At 44.4% G+C, this 13,447-nt stretch overlaps 1 protein-coding gene across 2 annotated transcripts; it reads left to right on the forward strand.

Annotated features, from left to right (window-relative positions):
• Positions 1-200: 200 nt before the first annotated feature.
• On the forward strand, positions 201-10,479 carry GINS3 (GINS complex subunit 3). Of its 2 annotated transcripts, XR_571450.2 has the most exons (4): positions 201-612; positions 7,120-7,353; positions 8,975-9,588; positions 10,129-10,479. XR_571450.2 is itself a non-coding variant. In XM_008702577.2 (3 exons), exons 1-3 carry the CDS (start codon positions 427-429, stop codon positions 9,203-9,205), a joined length of 651 nt encoding a protein of 216 aa, XP_008700799.1. In that variant the 5' UTR covers positions 201-426; the 3' UTR covers positions 9,206-10,479. The 2 variants fall into 2 exon arrangements, 1 of the variants encoding a protein (XP_008700799.1); XM_008702577.2 differs by having other exon boundaries at positions 8,975-10,479.
• Positions 10,480-13,447: the final 2,968 nt, after the last annotated feature.

Genomic DNA, 13,447 nt, shown 5'->3' on the forward strand with positions numbered 1-13,447 from the left:
TCGCAAAGTGTTTTTTAACTTCGTGAAAGCATTAAAGGCCCACATAAACAAAATCTAGTACAAATGCATCCGGCAACTTCAGTGGGCATTTCCAGCTCCTTTCTAAGGTTCCCACAGTGAGCTTACACTCTGCGGGATAGAAATCCTCGGGGCGGGGGTGGGGGGGTGGGTACTGCGCCCTGCCCCTGATCACGTGGGAACACGTCCGCAGGCTGTCGATTGCTTCTGCCTGGGCAGATCCGCCCGGATCGATTGCTCTAGTCTGACCCGTCCCCGGCGCGGGAAAAATTTCAATCCCGCCTGGCGGCCGCAGCGACCACCACAATCTTCACAACTCTCACCTGCCTCCGCTTTTTAGGCTTTTACATCCCGGACTCCCGGCATCACACGAGTGGAAGCAGAGAAGTTCAAGCCGCGGCCGCCGCCATGTCTGAGGCTTATTTCCGGGTGGAGTCGGGTGCGCTGGGGCCCGAGGAAAACTTTCTGTCCTTGGACGACATCCTCATGTCCCACGAGAAGCTCCCGGTGCGCACAGAGACCCCCATGCCTCGCCTCGGTGCTTTCTTCCTGGAGCGGAGCGGAGGGGCCGAGACTGACCACGCGATCCCTCAGGTAAGCCTTGAGACGCGAGCTCCCCGCGGAAAGACTGCAATTCCCGGTGGGCCTCGCGGCCGTGCCCCGACCGTGCTACCCCTGGGATTTGACGTTTTAGGGGGCAGCCGGGCCTTACGCACAAACGAGTTCTATCGGCCGGCCTCAGCGCGCTGAAGTAGTTTCTTAGCCTTCGCCTCTTGTGTGAAACCAAATTTATCCGAGGTGGTCTGATTCCATTTTTGAAGCTGTCCAAATTGAGCAGTGCCCCCACCCGCCCCGTCCTGTGTCGAAAGCTTAAGGATTGGCTGCTACTGACCACTTCAGGATCGGGGTTCTGATCACGTTTGTCTTAAAACGACAGCTCTGGGTTCTGTAAGAGGTTGTGATACGTCAGGGAACCGCAAATTGCTAGATTCGTTCCTGCGCAATAATGATGGTATCAGACCGTCTACTGAGGGCTTTAGGGCGGGTGTGGGTGGGGGGGAGGAAACTTTCCCACCTATTACCCCTTTAATCCTTCAACGACCCTATAGTCAGATATGGTTACACGCTAGGAATCTGAAGCCCACAAAGGTTGTGTACCTTGCTCAGGGTCCCGCAGCAAATGGTGAGCTTGGGATTAGAGCCTGGACCTGTAGGACTTCACATGCCAGTTTGTCCCAGGAACGGGCTCTTCATGGTTATTTTGTTATTTCCTCTTTAACCTACCTTTTGTTTGGAAGGGTGTGTTAGCTTGGCGTGTTTGTTTTAATTTTTATCAAAGTAAGGCATATACAAAGTTTTAAAGGACAAATGGTACCAACAAAATTTACAACAAAAAATAGTGGGCCCTGCCTTGCTTTCCCCCACTTTTCCTTGGCAGCTCCACCCGGTCTTTCTACTTTTTAAATAGTTTATTCAAGATCGCCTCTGTGTTTTTAAATAATAGTCTTAAGCTTGTTTTTTTGGTTTGTAAAAAATTAAGGCATTATTTCTCAGCTTTGCATTATAGTAGATAAGGATTTTGTTCTGGGACACGCTGGTAAACAGAGATGCGCTGCCCGTACTTTACTCATATTGCCTCCGCTTTACCAAATGCCCTTTCTGTGTGCCATCTAGGTCACCGCATTGCATTTAGCGTCCCGTCTCCTTAGGCTGCTCTTGGCTGTGACGGTTTACCAGATTTTCCTTGTTTTTAATGACCATGACAGTTTTGTGGAGTGCCCGTCAGATAATTTGTGGAATGTTCCTCAACTGGGATGTGTCTGATGATTCCCTCATGGTTAGACTGCGGTGACAGGGTTTGAGGAGGAAGATCACAGAGGTGGAGTGCCGTTTTTATGGCATCCTATCAGGGGCTCATACTGTCAGCATGGCTTATCACATTGATAGGAACCCCGATCACCTGGCTGAGGTAGCGTTTGTCAGGATTCTTCACCCTAAAGTTTTCCAGGGCGCCTGGCTGGCTCAGCTGCTGAAGTGTCCAACTCTTGACTTCTGCTCAGATCGTGATCTCAGGGTTGTGGGATTGAGCCCTTATGTGCTGGGAGTGAAGCCTGCTTAGGATTCTCTCCCTCACCCTCTGCCACTTCCCATTTCTCTCTCTCCCTCTCTCTCTCTTTTTCTCTCTCCCCCTTTCAAAAAAAAAAAAAGTTACTTTTTCCTACCTTTTCATACTGTTCTCTTTGGGAGGGAGCCCTTATGCACAGCCTCACGTGAGGCCTGGGGAGTTATGCTCTACTTCTTCGAGGGCGGTGTCTACATAAATTATTCGGAATTCTATGTGGGAGATTTGTGAGGAGGTTTTTAATGACATGTTTAATTTCATTCATAGATATAGGACTATTCAGATTTTTTATTTCTTCCTGTGGTTCTCTTGGTACATTGTTTTCTCCCCTAGGAATTTGACGATTTCATATACATTTCCAAATATAGTGGTATAAAGTTCAAAATATCCTTTTACTATCTTTCTGACATCTGTGGGATTATATTGGTGTCTTGATTTTTAGTCTCGATATGGAGAAATTATGCTCCTTTCATTAGTCTTGCTAGGAGTTTATCAATTGCATTAGTGTTATATTTTTTTCTTCAAAATTTTATTTAAATTCTAATTAGTTAACATGCAGTGCAATATTAATTTCAGGAGTAGAGTTCAGTGATTCATCACTTACATACAACACCCAGTGTCCCCACAACAAGTGCCCTCCTTAATGCCCATCACCCATCTGGCCCATTCCCCACCTGCCTCCCTCCATCAACCCTCAGTTTGTTCTCTATAGTTAAGAGTCTCTTATGGTTTGTTTCCTTCTCTCTGTCTCTTTTTCCCCCTCCCATATGTTCATCTGTTTTATTAGTCTTTTAAAAGAACTCACTTACAGCTCTGTCAGTTTTCTCCTTTGTACCTTTGTTTTCTAGGTCATTAGTTCTTATAATTAGTTCTTTCCTGCTACTTTATTTAGATTTAATTTTCTATTGTTTCCCATGCCCACAACCCTGCCCATGCATTTTGAGATGGGTCCCAAAGTCATTGATTTTTCAGCCTTCCTTTATGCATTTTTTTAGTTCTACATTTCCTCAGAGCACAGCTTTAATTGCATTCCACAAGTTTTGATTTGTCGTATTTTATTTTCATATCAATGAGTTCAAAATAATTTCTAATTTCTATTGCGATTTCTTGTTTGACTCATGGTTATTTAGAAGACCAGTGCTTAATTCCAAACATGTTGGTATTTTGCTCTTCATCTTCTTTGTTTTTGATTTCTGGTTTAATTCATTCCACTGTGGCCAGAGAATGTAGTCCGAAAGATTTCAGTCTTTTGAAAGTTAAGGCTTGTTTTATACTGCAGCATAAAATCAATTTAACCATTCTGTACGCACTTGAACAGGTGTGTGTGTTACGAAGTCATGGTGTGTGATAAATAATGTAAGTTAGGTCAAGGTTGCTATTTGTTTTATTGAGATCTTGTATATCCTTACTGGGTTTTTTGGCTATTATTTATCTAAACAGGTATGCCAAAGTCTCCCACTATGATTATAGATTCGTCTATTTCTCCTTTTACTTCTGTCAGTTTAGACAGATACGTATCTTTTTCTTGTGGATATGATGACCCTTTTATTATTGTCAAATGTCCCCTTTATCTCTAGTATGCTCTTTCTTTTTTTTTTTTTTTAAAGATTTTATTTATTTATTTGACAGAGAGAGACAGCCAGCGAGAGAGGGAACACAAGCAGGGGGAGTGGGAGAGGAAGAAGCAGGCTCCTAGTGGAGAAGCCTGATGTGGGGCTCGATCCCAGAACGCCGGGATCACGCCCTGAGCCGAAGGCAGACGCTTAACGACTGAGCCACCCAGGCGCCCCTAGTATGCTCTTTCTTTTGATTACTATCTGCATGACATTTTTTCAATCTTTCTGTGTCTTTCTGTTTTAGATTTATCTCTTTTAAGCAGCATATAATTGGGTTTTGTTTTTATTTGGTTAGACAATTTTCTAATTGTATTTAATTTGTTTACATTTAATTTAATTATTGATAAATTTTGTTTATTTTTGCCTTCCTAGTATTTACTTTGTGTCCTGCATTTCCATATTTATTTCTGGGATCATTTTCATTCTCCCTTCAAGATTTCCTTACTTTGTGTCTTGTGGTGATAAATTCTCCATTTCTGCCTGTACACAGGGTCCCCAAGACGAATCCCTGGTTTGATTATTCACTAAGAGAACTCAAAGGACTCAGCATACAGTCATTCTTATGTTTAAATTCTAATACAATAAAAGGATACAGAGTAAAATCAGCCAAGGAGAAAGGGTGTGAGGAATGAAGTTTGCAGAAAGCTGGACACAAGCTTCCAAGAGTCCTGTCTCACTGAACTCACACAGGATGCATTGAATTTCTCCCATAATGTATTATGACAACATGTGTGAAATATCTGTGTACCAGGGAAGCTCATTAGAGACTCAATACCCAAGGTTTTATTGAGGGCTAGTTACATAGGCACTCTACGTAACATATACCAATATTCCAGGCTCCCAGAAGGAAAGCAGGTATTCAACATAAACCACATTGTGCAAACTGTTCAAGCACAGTGAGGCACTCGTATCCATTCTGAGAATAGTGGGAACGCTCCTGAAATTCAGGTTCCGGGACACCCACCAAGGACCAACTTTGCAAGCAGGCCCTTCTAAAGGAGGGCAGTCTTGGGCTTGCTATGTTAACTTTCTGCCCACTTCCTGTGTGAAAATGTCTTTATTTCCCCTTTGCTTTTAAAGAATATTTTCACTGGGTATAGATTTTTAGATTTGCAGTTAATTCAGGCCTTTTTAAAAGATATCATTTGAGGGCACCTGGGTGTCTCAGTCAGTTAAGCATCTGCCTTTGGCTCAGGTCGTGATCCTGGGGTCCCTGGGATTGAGCCCCACATTGGGCTCCCTGCTCAGCGGGGAGTCTGCTTCTCTCTTTGCCCCTCCCCCCACTTGTACTCTTTCTCAAATAAATAAAATGTATTTAAAAATAAATAAAATAGGGGCGCCTGGGTAGCGCAGTCGTTAAGCATCTGCCTTCAGCTCAGGGTGTGATCCCAGCATTCTGGGATCGAGCCCCACGTCAGGCTCCTCCGCTGGGAGCCTGCTTCTTCCTCTCCTACTCCCCCTGCTTGTGTTCCCTCTCTTGCTGACTGACTCTCTCTCTGTCAAATAAATAAATGAAATCTTTAAAAAATAATAATTAAATAAATAAATAAATAAACAAATAAAATAAAAGATGTCATTCCATTTTCATTGTTTTGTGTCTTCCATCATTTCAGTCGAGAGGTTGGTTTTGACTCTTCTAGCTCTTTTTGTAAAGGAGATGTGTTCTCACCCCCACCAGCAGTGCCTTCTGAGATTTTCTCTAGGTCTTCATTTTTCAGCAATTTGATTAAGATGTGCTGAGTTGTGGTTTTATTAGTATTTATCCTATTTGGTGTCATAATGTTCTTTGCATCTGTGATTTTATAACTCTTTAATTTTGGAAAATCCCATGACCATTGTCTTTTCAGATACTACCTTTGCTTCAATCTATTTCTCCTCTCTTTCTGGGCTTCAAATTACATGCAGGTTAGACTGACTTACTTACTTTCTTTCTTTCTTTCTTTCTTCCATATTCCATATGTCTTTCATGCTCTTTTCTGTATTTTCTTTCTGTGCTTCAGTTGGATATTTTCTGTTCACCGTTTTTTCAATTCATGACCCTCTATCTGTGTCATATCTGGTAAGCCAGTCAAATATGACTTAACCTATCAAGTTCTTTTTTTTTTTAAGTGGGGAGGGGCAGAGGGAGAGGGAGAATCCCAACGGAGGGCTTAATCTCACAACTCTGAGATCATGACCTGAGCCAAAATCAAGAGTCAGATGCTTAACCAACTGAGCCACCCACGTGCCCCCCCCCCCATTGAGTTCTTAAAGTTCAATTCTTGCGTTGATCTGGAATTTCCATTTGATTTTTTAAAATTTATTTTAAAGTTGGTGCCTACTTACTCTTGATATTTGGTACAGAAATTGAACTTAGGAGTGCCTGGGTGGCTCGGTCGTTAAGCGTCTGCCTTCGGCTCAGGGCATGATCCCAGGGTCCTAGGATCGAGCCCCACGTCGGACTCCCTGCTCCGCTGGGAGCCTGCTTCTTCCTCTCCCACTCTCCCTACTTGTGTTCCCTCTCTTGCTGGCTGTCTCTCTGTCAAATAAATAAATAAAATCTTAAAAAAAAAAATTGAACTTAATTGTCTCTTTTTTTCTCAAATCTTGGTCCCTTATGTTCTGGCTGCTTTGGCAGCCTTGAACTCAACATTTGTCTCCTCAGCCCAGGCAGGTTGGCAGAAAGCTCTGCTCACACACACTGCAAAGCCACTCCCACCTTGTGCAACAGTTCTGCTCTGTGAGAGTTCTATGCTGTTGTTGCCTCCTTTGACTTAGTTAGGTTTGACTTTTATTTTTTTGGATATTTCTCTTAATTTCGGGTCTATCGTGGCCAGCTCACTATATTTTCCAATTCTGTTAAGGCTTTAAAAATATAGAGAGATTTATCTTTTCTGTCATCTCTGAAGCTATGAAGTGGGATACAGAGGGGCTGTGGTCTGAGCTCAGGCTGATACTGTTTTTCCTCATAGTCCCCAGCACCCAGGGTGGTGCTTCTTAGCACATAGCAGGCCCCCAATAAGTGTATGTGAGGAATAGATGTTGAATATTCAAAGAAAGCAGAAATGTTTATTATATTTCTCAAGTGTCTGCGATTGGAAGTTTTTGTTTATGTGAGTTAGAAAACTTTCCCTTTATACCACATTTTTGTTCTGTATTATGCTTTTGTTGAATAAATCCATTTCTCTCGCCATTCCATCATGACATAAAACTTCAGCCCCTACAGTTCAGTTTTTCAGGTCACAGCCAGATCTGCATGTGATAGCCCTGCCCCCAAAGAGAAAAGGCAACACTGATATTTGCCCAGGGCATGTGTATTTCCTTTCTGCCACACACATTTACTATGTGATTTATTTTTAAAATCTGCTTTCTTGTCTGATGCAGGGCTCAAAGCTTGAGCTCCCCTTGTGGCTGGCAAAGGGACTTTTTGACAACAAGCGGCGGATCCTTTCCGTGGACCTTCCCAAGATCTACCAACAAGGTTGGAGGACGGTGTTCAGTGCCGACGCCAACGTGGTGGACCTGCACAAGCTGGGGCCACACTTCTACGGGTTTGGCTCTCAGCTCCTGCATTTCGACAGTCCGGAGAATGCAGACATTTCCCAGTCTCTGCTACAGGCAAGTGATTGATGTGAAAACCTAGGGCTCTGCACGTGCCTCAGGAGCCAGCGTGGCAGCCACCAGACTTCACTGTTACCCAGGGAAGTGTATCATTTACACAGTTTATTCGTTTTTCCACGTCAGCCGACAATTAGAGTGTGTTTGCCGATTATATACATACTTCAAAATGATTGGTCTGCAGCTCTTCATATTTGCTTGTTAAGACTTGGGACTAACAGGAAGTCCTGGAAGTAAGAAAGGGGTGTCGGTTGATCACGGGGGACAGGCACTCAGATGCACCAGCCCAGCCCCGGACTGGCCTGAGGGCTCCTGTCAGAATGCGTATGCTACTTGTTCCCTTCCCTTGCTCTGGGGTTAAGACGCAGCTCTGCCAGGTACTCACAGAGTGATCTGGTCAAGCTACTTGACCTCTCTAGGCTTCTCGGTTTTTCACCTGTTAAATGGAGATATAATAGTGCCAAAATTATGGCATCGCAGTGACATTACGTCGTGCTGTTTTATACTATCACGTTCCGTGGACGAAACAGTGTTATACACATACTACCATCCTTTAGATACGACCGTACTTTAACTTTTTATTCTGCTAGTATTAGAAGAAACCACCTTTTCTACCTCTTGTTTTACTCCCTCATTTCCAGCTTTATAAGAACTGGTGGCTGAAGACACGTTTTTCTCCCTGGACCACGCACATGCCCTCCGTCAGGCTCAAGGATTGTTTGGCCTAACGTGTACCGGTGCTGTTTTTAATGTGGGTAGTAAAGGAAAACTTCGTTGCTATCCATTCAGATAAAGAAGTCAATGCACTATAGCCTATAGACAGTTGGAGCTTTGGAAACTCTTGTGAGCAGAAAGCTAAAAATGAGGAGGACTGTTTGACTTACAGTGTCTCCAGGACATGTTCCTGAACTGGGGCACTGCCCTTTGCTAGTGAGTTCCGTGTTTTCTTTTCCCGTCACGGCTTTGAAGTCCTATAAAGTTGCTGATACATAAGGTCACATCGCCACGAGGCGGTGGAAGAAACTGAAGCAGGGGCTTGTGGCTTGGTCTTGGAGCCCTGGGGAAGAATGACACCCCTAGATCACATGTGTCTCTGTCCTGCTCTCAGACTGGAAAAAGTAGAAAATGCGTTCAGTTAGATCGGGAGTCTTCTCTGGTTGAAACCTGTCTGCACGTGTCACAGTACATTATTATGGCCTTTGTCACTAACAACAATAACGGGTAATGCTTTTCGAGGGGCTTCCTCTTGCCAGCCATTTGCGAGATGCTCTACATGTGTTCCTTCAATGGTTTCCATAACAGCCCATTGGATTTTCCTAATAGTCCATTTCACAGACGGGGAAATCAAGGTGTGCCAATGTGATATAACTTCAAGTGGTAAAGTCGCCTCAGACCTCCTTCCTGCTGAGTCCTAGACCAAACTTTCCCTTCGTGACATTTAAATGTTCCGGGATGGGGCACCTGGCTGGTTCAGTTGGTGAAGCGTGCAACTCTTGATTTCAGGGTTGTGAGATGGAGCCCCGCTTGAACTTGGTGTAGAGATTACTTAGGAATAAAATCTTTAACATCAACATGTTCAGGGATAAAAATGGATCTGATTTCTCACTCCTTTCTCCTTCAGACGTTCATTGGACGTTTTCGCCGCATCATGGACTCTTCCCAGAACGCTTACAATGAAGACACTTCAGCACTGGTAGCCAGGCTGGACGAGATGGAGAGGGGCTTATTTCAAACAGGACAGAAAGGACTGAACGACTTCCAGTGTTGGGAGAAGGGGCAGGCTTCTCAGATCACAGCCTCCAGCCTCGTTCAGAACTATAAGAAGAGAAAACTCACTGACATGGACAACTGAAGGCCAGAAGAACACAGAAGTGCTCCCGGTGGAGTGAACCACTCTGTGTGTCCTTGATAGGAGCCTCGTTGACCTTGTATAGGACCAGAACCGTGTCCCATGTCATGGCTTATTTCCTGCAGCAGTCCCGGGAGTGGTACCATCTGGTTGGGAAAGGACATGCGGGAGGGTGTCTCTGGCCTATAAGGCATATGAGACTGTCCCACCCTGCTGACCCACCAGCCCAGGCCTACTTAACCCATGAACCCCCAGCCAGGGAGAAACCAAAGTCCTTCATAAAGAAGTGGATAATACGTGCATCACAGTACAGTTGGAACTGGGGTCCCTTGTGCCCAGGAGTGTGATAGCCTCCGATGTCCAGTTTCACTAGCTCCAAAGGACAGGTACAAATGGGCCATCTTCGCCTGCTCACAAATGTTCTCTTGAGCTTACTTGCCCCATCTTTCTCGTGGTTGGTCAGAGGACAGCACCCCCAGGATGCCAGCCTTACTTATGTTCTGTGCCTGTGGGGAATTACCCCAATTTCCAAAGACAGTTGCCAAGAATAAAGAAGAAAAAGGAGAAGGCAGATGAATGGAGGGGCTTTTACTAAAAGGAAGGCATTGCTTTCCTTCTCTGTCATCGGGGCTTTAGGGTCCGGGCGTCACAGCACTCTGCAGTCAGCCTGGAGGGGAAATGGTTAACCCGAGCCTGGCTTTTGTCTTGAGATCTTCAGAGCCACCTGCACAGCAGTTCCTTCCCTCCCTAGAAAAGCTGTCAGGGAGTCATCTGGAATCACAAAGTAGTTATTAAAGGGTGTTAAGCAGCCCTTTTTACAGTGAAAGCTGGACTTTAGAGTTGCTGGTTAGGAAGGGCCCTATTTGAGAAGCTTCGTAGGACAAATGTAAGTAGGCAGAGACCTTGACTGTGTTTTTCCTCTTCAGTAAATTCGGCAGCATTATTACTAGAGGATTCCTGGCCGTTTACTGAGGATCTGTTTCAGCAAGCACAAGCTCTTCCCCGGAGACCAAGGCGGAAACCTCTGGCTGAGTAAGACGCATCGTTCCCTGCAGGCCACCCTGTGTGAAGGGTGGTTGTCTCCGAGCCCACTTCCCACAACGAGTGACAATTGTCTTTGTCATTAGAAATTATAGAGGGATTTGGGTATCCAGATTGTGCAGATATCTCCCTGCAAACTTAGAATGCCAGAACGGCTTTTAAAATGCATGTTTCATGATGGAACCAGTGTTTTTATAATTTGACTTTGGTGCTAAATAAATGATCCGTTTTGCACATGAATACATTCTGTACAAGTACTATTTCTGTAACTCGAGTACTACAGATGATCAGACAGTGATCAGAGAATTTTGTCTTTGATCGTATTCGACAATAATGCCCAACTAAATCTGAGTTTTAGTGGCTGCTTTTCTGTTTGCACCAGACTCATGAATATGAGGGATGTTCGTGTAGGAATGAGATGTGTCCCAGAAAGGTGGGCCTTCCATCGCCAGCACAGCATTTACATATAGCCAGGGCCCCAGAGACGATTCATAGTCAGTGAGAAAGCGTATTATTTCTTCTTTGGATTTACAGTTTTCACAGATAGCTTTGTATTTAAAGTCCGTCCTAAGGCTGCTGCCATTTTTTTTCTCTATTAGGAAAAAAAAAAAATTGAGTCACATGCAGGGAATATGTGGGTATGCATGTGCAGAATTTAGTCCCTGTTTTACATTTTGAACAGATTATTATAAGTAGCTTTTGAAACCTATTTCCAGTTACAAGGTTGCCTTCAAGGCTTTCAATTACTACCCCTTTCCCCTGCAGTCCTCCCCAAATCAGGCTTATCACTATTTGATCCCTTCAAAGAGGTGAATTTTTCAAAATGAGTCCACAAATGACTCAAATAGCAAATGACTCTTAATCAAGCGGGGAAATGTGTATCCTTTCCCCTTAAGGCTCTGTTCCCAGGTAACTCTGGCCGTAACTGCATACAAAGACCTCACCATATTCAGCTTTTCCCTGGGACCATGTGGGCTGCCAGGGGAGTGGGGCAAGTCTTGGTCTCCTGGGTCGGTCCCTCCTGCTCTCCTTGACCTCTGAACTTTGGATGGCCCCAGGCTCTGTCCTTGGGTCTCTCCTAGCCATTCTCATTCCTGAGGGCATCTCATCCCATCTCAAGCTTTAAATACCATCTAGTGCTGTTGATTACCCAAAGTTCCATCTCCAGCTCAGACCCTTCCCTCCAATTCCAGACTTGGATGCAGCCACCCGCTTGACATTTCTACTTCAACATCTGACCTAACGTGGCTGAAATGGGACTAATCTTCCTCAGTCTGCTCCTCCTATAATCTTTCTCTTCTCTGTTTCTGACAACGCCATCCTTCCCTGTTGCACGGGACAAAAACCTAGGTGCCTCCTTGGCCCTGCCCTTCCCTCCTGTCTTTTGGGTCTCCCTTCAAATCACCTGCACAATCTGACCGTGTCTTCCCCACCTCCAGTCTTGCACTGGATGGTTGTGGTTGCCTCTCAACTGCCCCCCTGCAGCGACCCTCCCCCCCTACGTTGAGACTTCTCACCGTAGCAGCCTGAATGGTCTTGTTTAGAAATAAATCAGATCTTATTCATTCTCAGCTCAAAACCCTCCCATCTCCGAGAAAAAGGTCATTCCACCATCCCAGTCCTTTTAGTTTAAAAAAGTTCACTTAGCCCCAGTGATCTGGTATAGAAATTTTTTAATCTATTTTTTTAAGATTATTTATTTATTTTAGAGAGAGGGTGAGCAGGAGGAGGGGCAGAGGGAGAGAATCTCTAGCAGACTCCACACGGAGCACGGAGCCCGATGGAGGGCTCAATCCCAAAACCTTGAGATCATGGCCTGCGCCGAAATCAAGAGTCTGATGCTTAACCGACTGTGCCACCCAGGCGCCCCTGGTGCGGAAATTTTTTAATGCTTCTGTAGCAGAAGTAATTTGTTTCTTATTTTAAATAAAAATTTCACCTTCTGCCTAAAAGATTTCTCAGTATCTTGCAGAGTTTCTCATTAATCTCTCAGCACCACTGGACCTGGGAAGTTTCTGGAACACTGCTTCTGAAGTAGTGCAGTTAGAATTCAGAAGTACTGAGTGACTTGCTCAGGTCAGTCTACTGTGAGTCTGTCTGTTCTCTTCTGTTCCCCCATCATTCAAAAACCCCCAAAAGAGCTCTTCATCTTTATGCTTGAAACAGTCGTGCTTAAATGAAAATATAATATTTTACACATCTTAACAAAAGCAAATAACTATGCAGAGGCCGTATGTGTATTTCAGAAAGCAAATATCTTTGTGTTTAAAAGAAAAATCTATACCTGAAGGAACTTGTTGAACAAAATGTAGGATGGATGCTTAACTGTAAGAACCTTAATCTTAAAATCCTTACCGAGTATGGGTAAGCTGAAATTTTTAATTCAGATACACACAGATAATTTCTAAAAGACAAATACCCTAAAACCTGAAGAAAAGTGTCTGAATTTGGAGTTCTGTTGCTCACTCTTGATATCACTATTTTGAATGAGCAGTAAAGCTCTGATCCTGAATGAATGTGACTAGAATGTATACGAATCAAGGGGAAGCCCGAGACAATGTATAACTCCCTCTCCTGCTGAGAGCAAATGATTAACAAAGGCCACAGGCCCCGCCTGCTTTTGTTTGAGCTCATTTTGTTGATTTTTCCAGGCTTGGGCATTGATGTCTAGCACAGGGACACTGAGACACAGCTCACTTGCCTGGCAACCTTCCTTAGGACACGAGCATTCTCCTTCTGGGGTACCCTCTCCCATTGCCTGTGCTGTGGTCTAGGGGAAGCTACATATGGGGCTGCCCTCTGAAGCCAGAGGTCTCCTTTGTCTACTCTTCGGAGATCAGAGTCAAGTCAACTGAGGGGGCACCATCCCACTACACCTTTTGTATTTGGGAGTAGTAGAGATTTCTACGGCAGTTGTGAAGTGTAGCATAGAGAGGCGCCCTGTATCCTTCACCCAGCGTTCCCCCCCCATCTTACGTAACCGTGTGCATTTATTAACCAAGCCACAGGCTTTATTCACGTTTCACTAGTTTTTCCACTAATGTCCTTTTCCTGCTCCAGAATGCAATTTAAAATCCTCCATTGCATTTAGGGGGCAATCGTTTTTTCAAAGCAAAAAGAACATCAGACTCTTCCGAATGTTAATTTCAGGAGTTTAGCTTATTGGGAACGTTTCATTGCCTTGATGTAGGTCGGGGCGGCCAG

Source organism: Ursus maritimus, unplaced genomic scaffold (genome assembly GCF_017311325.1).
Source record: "Ursus maritimus isolate PB19 unplaced genomic scaffold, ASM1731132v1 scaffold_19, whole genome shotgun sequence".
In the NCBI taxonomy this organism is placed as follows: domain Eukaryota; kingdom Metazoa; phylum Chordata; class Mammalia; order Carnivora; family Ursidae; genus Ursus; species Ursus maritimus.

Bases quoted from the DNA above. Each gene is read 5' to 3' on its own strand.
- GINS3 (XM_008702577.2), top strand. From the start codon at position 427: ATGTCTGAGGCTTATTTCCGGGTGGAGTCGGGTGCGCTGGGGCCCGAG. The intron at 613-7,119 runs GTAAGCCTTGAG...TGTCTGATGCAG, and splicing joins CTGACCACGCGATCCCTCAG to GGCTCAAAGCTTGAGCTCCC. The intron at 7,354-8,974 runs GCAAGTGATTGA...TTTCTCCTTCAG, and splicing joins TTTCCCAGTCTCTGCTACAG to ACGTTCATTGGACGTTTTCG.